At 38.3% G+C, this 18,572-nt stretch overlaps 1 protein-coding gene across 5 annotated transcripts in view; it reads left to right on the top strand.

The window, feature by feature from the left end:
- The window catches only part of LOC119702185 (amyloid beta precursor protein), a 208,268-nt gene that overhangs the window by 126,048 nt on the left and 63,648 nt on the right, over positions 1 to 18,572 (top strand). For 3 of the 5 annotated variants that reach the window (XM_038139797.1, XM_038139786.1, XM_038139775.1), the window contains exons 7-8: positions 10,163 to 10,330; positions 15,872 to 16,005. In XM_038139797.1, the coding sequence (XP_037995725.1) occupies positions 10,163 to 10,330; positions 15,872 to 16,005 (302 nt within the window). The remainder of the gene's footprint in view (positions 1 to 10,162; positions 10,331 to 15,871; positions 16,006 to 18,572) is intronic. The other 2 variants (XM_038139812.1, XM_038139805.1) reach the window with 1 other exon arrangement.

The following is an 18,572-nucleotide window of genomic DNA, read 5'->3' as shown; positions in this document are numbered from 1 at the left end:
AAAATAACTATGCAGAAAAATGAACCTAAACTAACGAGTTTTAATGTGTGGGGAAGAAAGAAATAGGAAAAATAGAATACATGGAGTGAGAAAGAACTCTTCTAAAATTTAATTTTCATTATATTTTTAAATTCTTAACAGAATTGCATTTTAAAATTTGAATTTTACACAGTTCATGGTCAGCATAGCAACATAGTTTTTAAAATGCCTCATTTCTTCTACAATGCATATTGGAATTATTTATCCTTATTTTTCTATTTTAATAATACAGTTCAGTGTAGTATAAATCCAAGTAAAATAGATCCCACTTCTACAGTGTTTACATCTTAGCCGATAATGCTGGAGATGGTGGCCAGAAATGAGATTAAAGACTACATTTGAAGAGAAAAGAGTTGTGACATGCAGGAGGCAGAGGGAAAATGATAGAAATTGGGGCCATTGTGAAATGAGGGAGAAAACATCTGGCCTGTCTCCCCATGCTTCCCTGTCCCCTGCCACTGGGTATTCTTGGGACTCCAGTGGTAGTGGAGTCCCACATTTTGCATGTGGCAGTGGCCCTTCCTCTTGAGCCTTGGTTCCAGTGTTTGTCAGAGGAGAGGGTGCTGGCTGCAATTTATCACACCAGGATACAGAAGCATGCCCAGGGGATGCTTTGGGAAAAACAGAGTTGCTTGCTTATATTTTTCTGCTCAGTCTACATGGAGCACTAAAGCTTTGCTAAAATCACTTGCAAATGTTTCTTTCTGAGGCTGGCAACTCAGTCTTGTGTGTTTCTGTCTTATATAACTGTAGAGTGTTTTGCTCAATTGTTGGAGAGCCCTTTAAGTGATGAGGGGGTAAGAGGAGTTTATATCTTTAAACCAATTAAATGTATTTCCATATGTGAGCTTTTATCCCCTGGGGATAAAATGCCCTGTTCTCAGTGGTAAATTAATATTGAAAGGAGGAAAAAAAGAAAAACTACACTTGAATTTAATGGGATTTTGGATGAGTGGAAATGAGGGCAAATTTGGTAGAAATATTTCTTTACTGAGGGTGATGTTTCAAAGAGGTTAAGATTTATAGCTTTCAGGAGAGTAGCATACAGTCACCTGAATATAAAACATAACATATAAAAGATGAGGTAAACTATTGAAATGATCTTTTAGAAGCCCTTTAGAAATGTATATATTTGCTGATCATGAAATGATCGCATATTGTTTTTCCCAATATTTCCCACCTTGGGAGGAAATATGCATTGGAACTGTGGGGAAAACATGCATTGGTTTAAGTGAGGTGAGGACAATCTGGTACCAATACAAGTTTTCAGCACAGTTAAGCCTTTGGGCTTCCTGACCTTCAGCCTTCCTGGGCCATGCATGGAGTAGGGACTGTCCTGGAGAGTAAGTGTTATCTGACAGAGCTGCACTATGCAAAGTGCTTGCTTTTTTATTAAAGTAGAAGTGTCCAAATGGCATAGCCTTGATTCTTGCTTTTGCTTCCCTTCCTGCCCACAAGAAAAAGATTCCTACAGGATCCCAGTCCTCCTGGTGCAGGCAGCAGATCCAGCATAGGAACTTGTGTGGTGAGCATCTTGCTGATGCAAGTGTCATTGTAAATGAAAGAGGCAGAGGAACCTTGTTGAGAACATGTGTATTAAGTGGTCTTTACTATGGAGACACCCTGAAAGCCTCTCTAAAAGGATTGAAGTGTCAGAGCTACATTCGTGTGGACTGAGCTCTGTTCCAGGCTGCCTTGCCCAAGCACTAGTTATAAAACATCCTAGGATGCTCTTCACAACCCTTTACACCCAGTTTTATGAAGCTGTAACTAATATTATGTCTTTAGCATTAAAAAACACAGAGACTGGGTTTATCCAGTTTAAGAGGAGCTGCTTTTCAAATGGACAGCTGTTGTAAAGCCATAGGTTAGGATCTAATTGTGGGCTGGTACTGAGCCCTTTCTCTGCCAAATCAGTGGAATGGCTGCCATCAGCCATAAATAATTAAAAAGCATAAATGTAGTGTTATACTTTAAAGATACTTGAGCTATTGTAGAATCAATTTTTCTGGCAGTTTTATTTCTGTGCGTATTTTAATGAACCATGACCAAAATAGTAATAATAGAACCACTTACCAACTTATTTTCAGTGAAAAGGAAATTAATCTTTCCTAGAGGATAAAAAAGGTCCATTGGCAGGAGGATAGTATTTTCATTGTGCAGCAACCACATTTCTATGTGTTTATTTAATGTGAATAAACTTTCCATAGTGCAGTATTTGCCAGTATTCAATTTCCTACCTTTTGTGAGAGATGATCTTTACTCTGAATTCATATGGTGTATAGCAGCAGACCCAGTTTATACTTTTGGATATGCTCTTGCTGGGCTTTAGATGTTAAATCTGGATGATTGTGGGTCTGAGATTGCAGGGATTCAGATGGTGAAATTAGTGTGAAATACACATTTTTCACCTCTGGGCATGGGGCGATGTTAGCATTGAATTTGTGCTGAAGAAAATATGGCTCATTTATGAAGCTCTGCTCTTGAATTTTGTCTCTATGTGGAGCAAGGGAAGTTGATGGCCAGGATTTAGGTAAGGGAGTGGTTTAATTTCTACAATCATTGCCATGGTGTTATGGGTGTTGCAGAGCTGCTCCCGAGGATCCAGGCTCCCTGTGATTTTTCCAGTGTGTGATGGAGGCAAGCAGGAGCACTGCTTCGCTCATCATGTGCAGTTGTTTGGGATTTTGTTTCTGCTGTCCTTCTGCACAGGACAGCAGAAGGACACAGGAGGTGACAAGAAAAATCAGTCTTGGCATACAACACTCTCTCTTGGCATACAACGAAGAATAAGCAGTTTTGGCTTAGTCCTTCCCATCAACATCACAGTCAATCAGATCCCATTAGAGGACAGCAGTGGGGTCAGCCCAGCAGCCTAGAACAAAAGACGTGGCAGCTTCTCTGCACACCTGCCAGCAGATGTAGGGGAATCAGCAGCATAAGCCTCACCTGCCTCCTCCAGCAGTGTAATATTGCCCTTGATCAGTTGGTTTTGCTTTCTCTAATTCAGCTGGATTTCTTTAGGCAGTTAGGAAACAATCTAAGCAGTGCTTCTTCATGTGACATTTTTTGACTGTATCTACTGTCTGGAGATACAAGTGAGAGACCATGTGCCGGTTTCCTAGCTAGAGAAAAGTAGCCTGATGTTGGTATGGTAGGTCTTAGTGTCATTGATCTGTCATGAGCAGTTTTCTCCTGAAGATTTTTAACTGAAATACTTAAAATCCATTCAGTGACTCCTACTATATATTGTAAAGCAAGAGAGATTAACCCTGATTGCCAGACCTGTCAGTTGGGAATTTTGTGACAGTTTTAGTAGTGTAGTGCTACATTAATTGGTTTGGTTTTTTTTCCACACTCCGTAGCTTTGCCCCACTTTCATAGAATCATAGAATGGCCTGGTTTAGAAGGAACCTTAAATATCACCCAGTTCCAACCCCCTGCCATGGGCAGAGATGCCTTACTCTAGAGCAGGTTGCTCCAAGGCCTGCCCATCCTGCCCTTGGACACTTCGAGGGATGGGGCATCCACCACTTACCAGGGCAACTTTTCATCTTGGAAAAGTTATCATCTTTGTACTGTAGTAGTAGTTGCTCTTCTTCCTTACCTTCAAGGCTATGCAGTATGCTTTATTTGGAAAGGGATGATGAGTGATTGCATTTCATATCAAGAAAACATGATTGGTTGCTATATAAATAGTGCACATTCATATAAATCCCCTGGGGTTTTTTGATATGAGATCTTCATTAAGAATGATCATCTACTATAATTTATGAATGAGAGCTAATAAAATTAACCTAATGAATTTGCATTTATAGCTTTTTATTAGACATTTTAATTTAAAGTGCAGCTATTGCCCCATAATATAATACTTTATTATATGTTGTAATTGGAGGAAATCTTTTTTGTAATCTGGTGATCTTATTGATGGAGGCACAATGTAGTACTACCTTTTTTGGGTCGAGGGCAAAAGTACTGAAATACTAAACACACTAATAGTGCTATTTTATGTAAAGTTGGAGGGTGGAGAGTAGTTTCATTTGAAATATATCCTGCTAGAAAAAAATACCAAGAATCTGTTTCCCTAGAGAAGATGTCATATTATTATATTGAAGCAGTACTTAATTGCAAATGTTTTTTCTGAAGATTTTTCTGTGTAAAAAGACTGGAATGCACTTCTGGGCTAATCCTCATACTCACTGTCATGCCATGTTATCAGAATTGTGATGTTATGTGGAAATATTACCTTTTCTAAAACACATAAATTCATGAAACTATATTAGCGTAGATTTAAAATCAAGCTGGGTTTTTTGATTGCTTTCTGGCCATCAGTGGTAACTTTATGGCACTTTAGTTCCAAATATAGTTCTGTTGTGCACAAGAAATAAAAAAATATATTTTCACGTATTTGTTCCGCTTTAGAACTATAAGGCTTTGTATTCTAGCCAAGTATATAATTAATTTTTTTAAATATTCTAAATATGCCCTTGCAGTAGCTTAACAATAAACATTATAGAGAGAATTTCATCTTGATTACACAGGATGGAAATTACAATTTAATGGTATTTAACAGCTTTAGAAGAGCTGTCCTCAGTATTGCATTGAGAAGTCATAATTTTGCTTTTTTAACTTCTCTCTGTTAAAAAGCATTTTAGCAATTGTGTAGCTTGTGCATGAACTTTAGTCCCAGAGCATGTGCCAGCTTCACAGCTGTCTTCTCCTAATTCCAAAAGCCTCTTCTGAAATTAGCTCTTGTCTTTGAATACTCAAATTAAAATTTGGTTGCCTCTTCTAACCATATATTCAGAATGAGGAAGTTTTGTTTCAGTGAAATTATCTTCAAATATTCCCTTTTGATTGATTCATTGAGCAAAAAGTGATGTCTTTTTAGAACACAAAGAGTATAACTGAAAGAAAAACAGTGTATTTGCTCTTGCCTAATTTTTCTCAGCTAGTTTAAAAAATAAAGACCTAATATAGGGAGATATATATTAATATCCTCATACTATAGCTCAATTCCTGAAGATATAGAAGCCAAAATTACTCCAGTTGTGATATTTTATATAGTAGTGCCTGAAGAAGGGGTTCATATACCTCATGATACACATTTTGAGAGGTTTATTCCTTTGGCTTCTCTTGCATTTATCAGTTACTTACTCTGTTCTTTAGCAAGATATGGATGTTAAATTAAAGATCTGATCCCATATACTTAAGCAACTGCTTGAGGTCCTCATTTAAGAGGTGTTCAGGTCCTGTGTGATTGTGACACAGTTTGAATGGACAGCAAACACACACCAGTGCTAATGGGCTCGTTCAGATCCTCAGTATGATTTAGTAGTGTGTACTTGATTATATCAGCTTCAGATTTGCAGGGCAGGTAGTACAGAAAGGCTCATCCATGCAATATATTTTCCATTACCACGGCTATATTTATCAAGACCTCGCAGTATTTATAAGTCAGCATGACAGTACCTTTCTTCTGTAGCATTAAGGTAAACATGTTTCTCACAGGTGTAAATTTGACATGGGAAACCAACTTCCAGGACAGGTCCGAGTTAGTAACCTAACTCTTCCTGTTGGTTCCTTTTTTCTTAGCTCTCTTCAAATTTAATTTCTGAGTTAAGGTTTGAGGCTGACTGCCAGTATTAAATGAGCTTAGTTCTCATGATCATGTAAATAAATTCAAATCCTGAAAAAATATTGAATAAACTTGATACTTATAGTAATAGAAATATGTAAATGTAGCTTTAATTATTCTCCCTGTTAGAAGTTGATGTTTTATTTCCAGTTTCTCAGTTGAAAATGTTGTTAAGAATTAAAGTCCCATTAGGGGAAAAAAAGCATGCAGTTGAGATTTTGAAATAAAGAAATTATAATTTCACTTTGATTTGAAATTGGTTTTCTTCAAGTAGCGGTAAAAATAAATGGTAATGAAAAATTTAAACTGACATTCAGAACCATATTTTATATTTCCCTCTGTAAAAAGTGATGATCAAAAATATCTAAAATGTTTGCACATAAATTCTAATGAGCTCTACTTACCGCATTTTGGTAAATGAGTGCTTATGGAAGTACTTTGTATAAAATCAGTATAAATCAATGTCCACATACTTAAAGACTGTGTTTCCCAGGGTGCTGAAGTCTCTGCTTTTCAAAGAAAAAATAACACGTTCTGTGCCAATGTTTAATGTAATTGGTTAGTTTTCAGTATTCAACTATTTAATTTAAAAGCAAATCAACAAGCTTTGCTGTAGCCCTGTCCTTCAGGGAGTGGTGCTTGCTTGGTTAGAAACAATTAGGTTTGCCCTGATATGCTGGAATAAGTACAAGAAGCTTGGAATAGGGAAAGTGGACTTACATTTTCCTGATTATCTCAAAAGTAATTTGTGATGTCTAAGGTTTTGGAGAACAGAGATATTGGCACCTGTAGTTTAGGACACAGGATGAGAGAAATTTGACTATTGGAGTAGAATGGTTTGAAAACTCTGAAGTGTCTAAAAGCAACTGTTCATGAACCTGGGTTGTTGCAATGGCTTGTCCTCTTTAATTGTATCCAATTTATTGAAGCTAAAGGCACAACTTTATCTTTGGAAGGGGAAGTGTTGCATTAGTAAGCAGATGGGACTCCGTTTCTTTATGCAGAAAAGCCTGTTCTTTATTCACATAACTCATTTTTAAACAGTTTTCACAGACCTTGTGTTTTACTCCGATTGTAGTAGTTTTCTTGCTACTCAGTTCATTGGTTAGTAAGTGGCATTCTGCCTATCAAATCCCCCTAATTTTGGATTGTTTACGTATCTTCTTATCTGATTATCATGGGACAGATTTCTTGTTTATTGCAGATACAATTTTTTTTTTCTATAAGTATAGGTTTTTATGCAAACAGATTCTTATTTTTGAGATTTCTTCACATGGGAACTTAGCTAGCTGAGCTTAGAAAAAGTAACAGGCCAGCTGGTAATTCAGCAGAGCAAGGCCTGATTTCATAAGGCTTTTCTTTTATAATACCTCTACCTGTATGTAATAGGAAGAGTGACTAAGTTCCTTAAACAAAGCAAAGCTCATTGTTGATGCTGTACTGCATACAAATTATTGGTGGTATTAAGTAAAACTGAATTGCATGTTTGCAAAAAGTAGCTCATCTTAGCACCAGTTTTCAGCAACAGAATTAAAATATGATGCAAAGACAGCATTTAATTTTTTGATGAATCATTTAGCTTAACCCACCCACTACCGCAATGCATGCTGCCTACCTGCTCCTAATATCTGCTAAAATACCATGTAGACATTAGTCACCCCCTGTAGACATTAATTGCTATACTTGGCAGCAGCAGAAGGAAGGGGAAGTGGTGTTTGGATTAATAGTCCAAGAAAACTGGTTAAATTTCTCATCTCAGCAGTTCATTTCCATATCTTCTCAGCTGAGGTGTTGCAGCTGAGAACCAAATGCAGTGGCTTTTTCTTGTAAGGACAAGTGGTGGATGGGGATATAGAGAGGCGCAGGAGGAGTATCTGGCCCACAAACAGGAGTGATGGGACCATTGCCCAGTCATAGAAGCTGGTTTAAAATGTACCTTTGCCCCAAAGCAGGGGTGAAGGAATGCTACTCTGAGCTCTCTACAGAAAATGGCAGACAGGCATGGTAACATTGTGAAAGGGATGAATGACAGCAGTGACACATTTCCTAGATTGAACTGGCACCACACTTCCCTCAAAAAGAGCTGTCTTGAAACAGTAAACCAGAACACTTCCCCCTCTCTTGTTTATTCTCCATTTAGGTCATAAACATTAGAAGACAATAGAACATTTCTCTCTGTGGTGACCTAAGTACCATGCAGGTCTCACCAAGCGTATTAAGGTTGGCAGTGCAGACTGAAGGGAAGGGTGTCCCTCCCCTGATAAGAGGTGACAGGTCAGGCAGGGGGCCTATCAATGGCTACCACAGTGGGCTTCAAAGCTTCTGGCTTGCTCTTTTTAATATGTTACTCTGTGATTTACTGAACACATGTTCAAGTGCATGTATATATGTGTATAAATGACTTAGTTTGTCAGTGAGATAATTCCAGTGTCCAATCTGATGGACAATTACCTTTGCTTTTGCACATTCAAATCTCTGTTGCTATTTCTGTGGGAGAGGTACCTATAGAAAATTTCAGATTAAATCTGTAAACAGTTTCCAACCTGAAAACAGCACAAAATAAATCAGTCTGTATAGCAAAACAAATATTTTGAGGGAAACCTAGAAGGGCTTACTGTGTGGCTACAGGCTAGTCCACAACCAGCATTAAATAAGAAAGACTGAATTGTTGAGACCTTTGTATTTTCAGAAATTACATTTCCTGTCAGTAAAAATTCTTTTGATTACACATGTCTGTTTTATATCAGAAGTCAGTATTAATTTTTAGTTTACATGTGACAGCTTTTCCAAGACTGTGCAAAGCTAGCTTTTTGTCAAGATTTGACTGTATAATTGGGTGGTGTGGCTGGATTTTGTTTTAAAATAAATCAGGAGAACTACTTCTATACTAAAAATTATCTATAATTAATCATATGGTAATGTGCAATTAATTGTAGTTCATGTGGTGTGCAATTAACAATACTTATTTTGTTTTTTCTTCAACTTAGTATTCTTTTCCCCCTAATTTCTTCATGCAGAAGTGCAGCATTTTTAGCACATCCTTGATGGTTGCATATTCTTGGATCTGTTTCTCTCACACTAAATGTATGCTTCCTGAAATTGATTCTTGACATTATTTATAGTTAGAATACATTAATAAGTTAAATGTATGTAAAATTGTACCTGTATTGTATATTTAAGGAAATGTAGGTTGTATTGCCAGTGACAATTGGACAATAAAAAACCTGTTTATAAGCAGTGGTGCTTCTTAGCATGTATAGTGCTACAGCATAGTGGATTGTGGATCAGGACACCGAAAAGCAGGATTCTTTGCAGCCAACATTTTGAGAGGTGATGAACATGCAGGGGATTTTCAGTGCTAGTGCAGTGATATTTTTTCTTACCTTTCAACCCTTAGGAATGTGATTTCCACAAAATTCAAATTTATGCAGAGAATTTAAAAGCCTCTAGTTTAATCTAGCCATTTGTTTGCCAGGTAGTGTGTTGGATGCAAGTAAATGAGGGGTTTATTGGTTTAATATTATGTATATTTGAAATGATATATGCAGCACATTGAAAGATAAAACTGTTTTTGTCTGTTTGGAACATTATTGCTAAAAGGCTATATGTTTACATGTGTAATTGGCTGAACTCCAAATTGCAGGCAGAATTTGTTTTGTCTTCCTTTAATTTGTGTGGTTTGGTTCTTCCCTCAGATTTCTCTGTGTTGCAGAATGTAGGCAGAGACTGTAGCAGCTCACAGTGAACACAAGCACAAATTATTTTCATTTTTTCTGTAGGTATATTCACTGGGGGTGGGATTTCCTCCCATGGATGGTTCAGGCTACAGCAGTAATTTTATATATGTGAGCTCTCAAACTGTGAATTAAAAACCCTGTGCTGGGTGCCTTGCAAAAGGGAGTTTCTTCATCACTGGCTGCATTTAAATAGGTGTTTGAAGTGAATTTGTTTTCCACTATAATGTATTAACAATTGTTTGTTTTTTTGTTTTCTTTTGTATAATTTGGTCAGGGAGGGTATATAGCTAAAAAAGAACAAGACAAAATGTGTCTCCTACTTTCAGGTGTTTCTTTTCAGGTACCAAGTAAGCTGCTTGGGCAGGAATCCACTCAGGGCTATCTGCAAAACCCCCAGTCAGTTTGTGGTTGTACCCCTGTGGCCTGGAAGCAGATAAAATTTCACATTTGTTTCAGGGTAGCACCTCTTAATGTGTGCAGATAAAGTTGCTAGAAACATAAGGTACAGTCAGGCTAAGGAGACTTTGCAGCAGGAATCTGTGTCAGTTCAAAACATGCCTTCATTATCTCTGGGGAAAGGTTTCCCATTCCTCAAAACACCACCTTGGTGCATCTCCTTCCAAAGCATCACATTGGTGCATGTCCTTTCCCCACTTGAGTGTGTGGACACAGAGAGACACCTAATTAAGAAGCCAAGACGATGCTGTTTCCATGCTAAATTTGGTTCCTCCGGGTCTCCTGTGAATAGAGGTGTGCTCTGAGCAAGCCGAGACCGGGCCGTGCCGCGCGATGATCTCCCGCTGGTACTTTGACATGGCTGAAGGAAAGTGTGCGCCCTTCTTTTACGGCGGCTGTGGCGGGAACCGGAACAACTTTGACTCGGAGGAATACTGCATGGCGGTCTGTGGCAGCATCAGTAAGTGCCCTCCGCGGCGCCCGCCTTGTGGGGAGCAGGCCTGGGCTCACACTAACCCCAGACGCGGTCTGTCCACACCTCTGCTCACCACTCGCTCCTCCTTGGCCTCTTGCTAACCTGGCGTGGTAGTGGGTGACTTCTTGGCGCTGTAGGTGCACTCTGAGTTGGGGGCTGAGAGCTTAACCTCCTTAGGTGAGGCCTTCGCACCCATCTTCTCTCTATTCTCTGTCAAAATGCACTGATGTTTCATGTGTCTGTGTGCGCGTGAATGCATGTGCAGGAAAAAACACTAACTTTAGGGAAGCATCAGGTAAGTTTAAAAGTAGCTTGTATTTTTAACAGTGTGTTCTCATATGTTTCTGACCATTTTTTTTTCCAAAGTTAAAAAGTATTAGAATGCATATTTCCAGATTTGTTTGGTTTTAGTCTGGTTGAATTCTTTGTGTGTGTTTGCAGTGAAAAGGGGAGAAACGGTATTTGATCTTTTTATGTTTCCTTAGGGGCTGTAGGATGTGAATAACCTCCCACTTACTTTACCTCAGCCATATGTTGCAATGGCTGTTTTTGTTGAAAAAATGGTGTTTACACTGCTTAAGAGTGGTGGCTTTCTCCACCATACACCATTGAAGCTGATACATTAGGTGCTAATTTTATCAGATGGATTCAGTTTTGAGAGCCTCTTGTACACTCTCCTCCCAATCTGCTTTGCAAGCACGTACTCCTGGGAGAGCGTCACCTGACATTTTCATCTGAGACTTTAAAGAGTGAGTACATGTCTCACTGCCCTCTCTGCTCGGAGGACTTAGAGGAGCAGGACACAAACAGCATCTCAGGGCTACTTTTAGTAAAAGGTTTTTCAAACCTGGCCTTTTCAGGAGCATTTTCAGTAAGTAGGAGGGTTAAAAATGCACACAAACAAATGAAAAGCCCTAGCAAGGGGTACTGTGTGTGTCATGGAGCAGAGGAGCTGACCTGTATTTTATTGGAGCAGAAGCAAGAGCAGTCCTGGAGCCAGGATTGCTGAACTGGTGATCCAGCAGCATTTTATCTTAGCATCTTCTAGAGCTGTTCATGGGAAAGCTCCAGCGAAGGGATGTGGAGAAATCTGCCATGATGGGAGTGAGGAGGATACTTCATGAACTGTAATCAGCTCCTGCAATAAGGCAGATGATGGAGTGAAGGGAGAGACCTGTGCAGGAGATTGGAGGGAGGTCTAATGTATTTACTGACAGAGGAATATTCTCAACCATTAAGTTCCTGTGTTAGGTAAGGTGTTTCCAGAGATGCAAAACATGATTTATCTCTGATTTCAGCCTCTCTTTGGGAAGATAAATGATCTTCTCTTCTGCTCAGGAGATTCTGCTTTGTCTCATGGAAGTTGTTGTCTGGCTAGGTGTTTTTTTTCCTCAGATTCTTTTCAATAAAACAATGACAAGACTATTACCATTTCCATTATTCTCTTGGTTTATTCTGGAAGTCAAAATTTTTGGTCTAATTAATTTTCTCTTTAAGGATAATGGCGTTAGGTTGAGTACTTGAGCTTCTTTGGCTTTATTTGCACAACTCAAACTGATTGTTTATCTCCCATAGGGGCTTTTTTCTGCCTTTTTTTCTTCAGTAGTTTCTCAAACAACAGTTGAGTCTATGAGGATACACTTTCTAAGCTATTTCAGGTTATATTTTTATTTGTGTTTTTTAATGTTATGTCAGTGTGTTCTATACCCTTTTCTATACACCTGTATTTTGTGTTCCTGAAGTAGCTTTTTCTTGTAGTTTCATGCACTGTTTCAGTCTCACCATGCTGTTTCTCCTTAGTCTTTATGTTATTGCTGAATAGAAATTGTAATGAAAATAATTGGAAGTGCTGAATGTAATAAGTTTCATCACTGAAATGATGTCTTGTGTTTAGTACTAATCTAATGTTGCTGAAGGAGGTAGAACAGACACCATTTTTCACCCAAATCTCACAGAAGAAAACCAGTGGAAAATAGTTTCCATCAAGGCCACTCCTGTTCTCTCCTGTCATTTTTTCCTCCCTTAATTTAGTCTTTGTATTTGGTTTTTATGCCTTCTCCTCCCCACTTTATTATTATTCATGTATTTATTCCATTCTTTCTTTTCTCTCCAAAGTTCAGATTTTCTTGCTCCTTTGTGTCCTATTAAAACAAAAGAAAAATCAAGCCTCTCTTAGGCAGGAGGAAAGATGAATGCTAAAGCACATCTTTCCTTTCTCTAGCTATAGTTTGCTTTTCAGGATAAACTAGTTAGATTTTACAGAGTAATATGAAATAGTGAATAACATTGGCTTCTCTTGTATAGTGGGCAAAGGGTGGAAGTCTGGGATATGAGTCAGATTTTATGGTAATGAATTAGAATTGGACTGAACCAAAATGTGAGGATGTTCTCTTGTCCCAAATACCCATACACTGTGAAATCTCAATACTAATATCCTGAACACTTTCTCTTTAAAAAAAAATTGCTTTAAAAGAGTGTGTTTTATTCTGCCTTCTTGCTAAGTCTCTTTACCTTGATCTGGAAAGGTCCTGTCGTGCAAAGCCCTAAACTCCCTCCATGTTGAGTGGATTTGACTGGTGCTCTGAGGTCTGATGGAAATGATTTATGTGTAGGGTAGGAGCTACTGTTGTCATATTTTTTTTCATTTATCATTCAACTCCATGGAAATTGATACATAATTGCCTTAAAAGTAGAAGACTTTGAGGCTGATGTTACCAATGTCTTCAGATTACCTACTCATTCTCTGCTGATTCTTAATGAGAATGTTCAGTACTGTCTGTGGTTTCCATTCAATATAATGATTCAGACTTCTACTATGTGGCTGTCCATAATGGCTTTTTTGAAGTCATAATATCTATCAGGTGTTTAATTTGGATTTAATGGCCTTAGAATGAGTATATATTGACAAGAATAAGCGAACATATTACTGTTACCAAAGGAAAGATTTCTGTCTTCTACTAAAAAGTAATCTATTGTACTAATTTTTTACTTGTCTGTTAATTGTTGCATTTTAAACATTCTTAAAGTAAAAGGAAGTATCTTTTTTTAAATGAGTGCTATCTTGATATTACATTAATGTTTAATTCTTAACTTGGGAACTTAAAAGCTGGGAAAATACTTTTCTTAAATGTACTTCATTTTCTCAGACAGCTCTCCCAGCAGATCCAGCTGCTGTTAGAGCCTGACATCAGTGGAATTCACTGATGTGTTTTTATTTGTTCCTCATTCAAAGTGGGAGTGAGTTGAACTCTTGTGGCAGAGTCAGTTTTTGAAATTTTTAACATATCATTAAAATTACCTTTTATAAATTTATTTTTTTTTAATTTTATGACAGTACTGAATTTCTGCGGCTGACAACAGAGGGAACCAACAGGGTTCAGTGTTGTCAGTTCCCTCCTTCCTTGCATAAACCCTGAAACTTAGGAGGAAGTTTAAATGTTGACACATATGGTTTTATTTTTGATCATTTTAAAGCAGTATCACAGGTTTTTGGGCAAATTTAAGTAAAAATAGTATTTATTCTCTAGACTAAATACTGTGAACTTCCAAACTTGCTGAATCTCTCAGTGATTTTTAAGGGCAGATACTGTCCACTTAAATTTTTCTTCAGAGGTGTATTGCAAATAAAGATCTGTACCTACTACAGCTGCAGCTTACAAGATGATACTCCTGTTGTCAGTCATTTCCTTTATCCATTGTTTGTTTGTTTGGGATGCTGACATCTCCCTAGTTAGCAGAAAGTGAAATGTTTTGGCAGCTAAAGTTGCATGCCAACTTCTAGTGTCTAAGGCATTAAAGAACTGTGACTTCTAATATTGTAAATTGTTAATTTTGACTATGACCTTTAGTGGATGCAAGTGACTAATTTCTGTTTCCACAGTTTCTTCATTTATATAAATTTTCACTTTTATTTCACCTTTGACCCACACATGTTTTACTAATTTTAATAAGTAAGTGGGTGAAGTTTAGGATTCAAAAAGGAAATAATTCAAATGTTTTCATATCCAAAAGTTAGACTACTACTAATTTCAAACACAAGTAATTTAATTAATATAAGGTATTGCTGTGGGCAGTGTTTACTGTAACTTGTTTTGCTGGGTCTAATCACAGCATTTTTTGGTTTGGTTCTTTTTACTCTGTGGAACTTGATGACTCTTGTCTACAACCTTTGCAGAAGTCGTGTTCAGGAAAATACTTTTGTCTTGTATTTGTTCTCATTTGAACCACATGTGAAGAATGTAATGGTTTTTTTCCTCTCATAAATATTTAGACTTATGATAAGTTGAAAGAGAGTGACCTTGCAGTAGAGTATCTCAAAGATGCTTGAGGAAGTTTTGCTTTGGAGACCTCCACCCAATCAAGAAGTGCATAAAGAACTTGAAAAGGCATGATCTGAGCCATTAATGGATGAATGTTGAATGGATATCAGCAAGGCAAAATTGTATTTGTCAGGGTTGGTGAAAAGGAAGGGCATTCATGGAAAGTTTGATTGCCAAGTTCTAGCTGTGCATGGATAGGAAATGTATCTTGAAGTTCTTACTTAGGAGGTTTTTTTTATATGAGAAAATTCAACTTAAACCTAGTTTAGATGGCAAGTAGCACCTTTATTAAAGTAATGGAATGGGAATAATAAGAGTATGATATGTTTCATTGGGTGCATTTTTTTCCTCTCCAAGGAGTCTCTGAGGAATTTCACTAAACTCTTTCAAACTGCCTGTTGTTTGATGCCCTACCTATTACTTAAATTCTAACATATTAAAGGAAAGCAGAATCAGTCTTTGCAAATTGTGGGTTGGTTATCACTGCATAGTAAGGGGACTATTGCTCACTTTGCTTGAATTACCCTAAATGCAAACCTTTCCACTACCAGTGTCACAGCTACCTCCTAGTTATCCAACAGGAAGGCTGGCTATTAGTGCAAGCTTGTTGATTATTTCCAGCTTTTGTGAGGGATTTTTTAAATCAAAGTTATTACAAATGAAGTAACTATCTGTGAAACCAAACTGTTGCTAAGGGAAAGATTTGAGGTATTTTATTAGGTATTGTAAAGTCCATAAGTGCTTTAAAAGGGATTTGCATTCACATTTATATGTTACAATTTCTCTTTTAAAAATAAACTTAAGTACAAAGCGTGTAACTTTGCAAAGGGTGTTTTTGCTGGCTAATGGACTTTATTCATTGCAGGGCTTTTTTTTTTTTCATACTTGGAATTTTTCTTTTGGCAGCAGTTTCTAACCTGTTTCAAGAACATTGTTTTGTTCACTGAGCAGAGCTTCTCCTGGTTTATAAAATGGGGTAAGAGAGGGGGAAGAAATCCTGATGTATTTTTATGTATTTGCTGTGTGTAACATGTTCACCTAAACCCTGTTTCGGTGTCTTCCTCTGAGGCTAAATAGATGGCTGTATTCCAGTGGAAATTAGAACAGACGCTTCTTTAATCCACCTAAATTTTTCCCATACTAACATAGAAATTCTTCTTTTCTTCTCCCTCCTGTACCTCTCTCCACCCTTCAAATTTTACGTCAGTCCCTACCACAGCTGCTAGCACTCCTGATGCTGTTGACAAATACTTGGAGACACCTGGAGATGAGAATGAACATGCCCATTTCCAGAAGGCCAAGGAGAGGCTCGAAGCTAAGCATCGTGAAAGAATGTCTCAGGTAAGGGGAGATTTCTTTATTCGTAACTGTGTGAGTTTGTCTGTCAATAAGTGATCCTTCATCTTATTTCCCAAGGCTTCATCCAGGTGCCCTGCCAGTTTGCAATGCTGTAAGCAAATAATTTACTGCCTTTCTGACTCTTGCCTAAGAATTCAGCCATCTGACACACTTATGGTTGTCACCACTGCGATCATAAGTCACTAGAAGGGTTAAAAGAAAAAAAAACTGTAAAACATGTATCTCATCTTTGTGGGAAAATGTTTGTCTTGTGACATTATTCATGTTTCAAAGTAAGGAGCTTGGCCTCTGTATTAATTGTCCTTCCCTTGGAGCAGCTGAGGGAAGATTGTTTGTGTTGAGCGTTTTCTGTGTGTGCCCTGAGGGTAGTGTAAGATCACATATGTTCATCTAATGGTTTTGAGCCTCAAGGTAACATGATATGCATCTAAAGTGAAAGAAAAGAGGAAAATCTGGTGCTTCTGAACTAAAAATCCAAACTGAATCAACCCTTTTCTTTCCCTTCAACCAAAGAGATTTGTGTAGCCTGAAACTGTACCCAGGTTTTAATCCAGTGAGAGATGAGTTACCCACTCTCTCAGAACCAGGGCTTACAATAGCAATGCCAGTAAAAATGGTCACAGCTCTGCTTTAATAACAACAAAGAAAAATTCCCATGCAAACAGGGATAGCCAATCATTGATGCATGTATAACCTTTAAATGTTTGCTGTTCTCCAAAAGATAACAGGGAGAGGATATGTTAACTGATTGCAATATGTCATAGTTCTTGTTTCTTGTTTTGGTACAATTCCCCTTTTTTCTCTTTCTCTTTTCAGTTTGTTAATGGCTGTACAGCTCCCTTACTTAAATAGTTGCTGCTAAATAGCCTTATGAACCAGATACCAAGCCTTACTCAAGGGAGCAGTATATTTATACATTTCTCTCCTAAGACATCCTGTGACGTCCTCATGTCTTAAATTTGCTCTTCCTTTGGCTGTCTACGGTATTTTTGGAACTGTAGCATGTAGAATACTTATGGAAGGAACTTAATGACACCTTTTGTCCTAGAATAGTTTTGCTTCTTGGAAGTTTATTTCCAAAGCAAAACATCTAAAAATGCTGCAGTTCTCAACCAGCCTGAACAGGTCTGGTGTTCGTTCGAGATTTTTTTTTTTTTTAGGCCCCATGACACTTAGAATCACAGAATGGTTTGAGTTGGAGGGACCTTAAAGATCATTTAGTTCCATCCCCCTGCCATGGGCAGGGGCACCTTCCAATACATCAGATTGCTTAAAATCCCATCCAGCCTGGCATTGAACATTTCCAGGGATGGGACATCCGCAAGTTCTCTGGGCAACCTGTGCCAGCACCTCACCACCCTCAGAGTAAAGAATTTCTTTTTAATATTGAATCTAAACCTACTTTCTTTCAGTTTAAAACCATTCCTCATCACTACAGACTTCGAAAAGTCCCTTCTCCTGCCTTCATGAAGCCCCCTTTAGACAATGGAGGGCTGTCCTTGAAGTCTTCTCCAGACTCAAGAACTTCATATCTCTCACCCTGGCATCACAGAGGAGGTGCTTCAATCCTTTATTATCTTTATGGTCCTCTCCTAGACCCACTCAAGCAGGTTGATGTGCATCTTGTGTTGGGCCCCAGAGCTGGATGCAGCACTGCAGGTGGGGTCTCACCAGAGTAGAGCAGAGGGACAGAATGCCTTCCTCAGCCTGCTGTCCATGGTGTTTTGGATACAGGATGCACTGGGCTTCCTGGGCTCTGAGCACACATGGCTAGTTCATATTTGGTTTTTCATCCACCGGGGCACTCAAGTTCTTTTCCCAGGGCTTCTCTTAGTCCATTCATTGCCCAGCCTATACTGATTTTGGGATTGCCCCAGCCCTGGTGCAGGAGCCCACACATGGCCCTGTGGAACTTGAACCTGTGGTTTTCCCAGGCCTGCCTCTCAAGCCTGTCCAGGTCCTTCTGAATTGTCTACTCCCTGTCCTGGAGAGTATAAATCACACCACTGACTTTGGTGTCACCTAACTGAGATTGCTCCCATTCCTGCTGTCCATGTCCTCAGCAAAGATGTTAAATAATACTAGTTCATGTATTCCCTAGATTCCACCATTGCTACTACAGTGTGTGGGAAGCCTGTTTCCTTCCTTAAAACTGTCCAGTTAATAGAATTACCCCCCTCATTTTTAGTCAGGACTCTTTGGAGAAGTTTTATGATATTACCAGAAAAAAAGGTCAAGACTTAAGTGTGGAAAAAAAGCCCTTGACAAAGATAGACACCCTTTTGGCATGACAGTGACCATTCTCACTAAGCCAACCTTCAAGCAAGTACCTCTGCTGGCCTGATTGTGCTAACCCAAATGTCTGCCATACAAATCTTCTCTTGCAGATATGCTTTTGTCCCCTAGTGTAAAAAATGGGAGTGAATTCTGCTGCTTATATACATAATGAAAGTTTTCTACTTAGCATCTCTTAATAATGAATGACATTTTCCATACTACCTCTTTCCCTCTTACTGTCCCTTAAAGCCCAATTTCAAAAAGCATCTGCC

This window comes from Motacilla alba, chromosome 1 (genome assembly GCF_015832195.1).
Source record: "Motacilla alba alba isolate MOTALB_02 chromosome 1, Motacilla_alba_V1.0_pri, whole genome shotgun sequence".
Classification (NCBI taxonomy): Eukaryota; Metazoa; Chordata; class Aves; order Passeriformes; family Motacillidae; genus Motacilla; species Motacilla alba.
The sequence above is the reverse complement of the archived record's forward strand: the minus strand, read 5'-3'. Positions and strand labels throughout refer to the sequence as shown.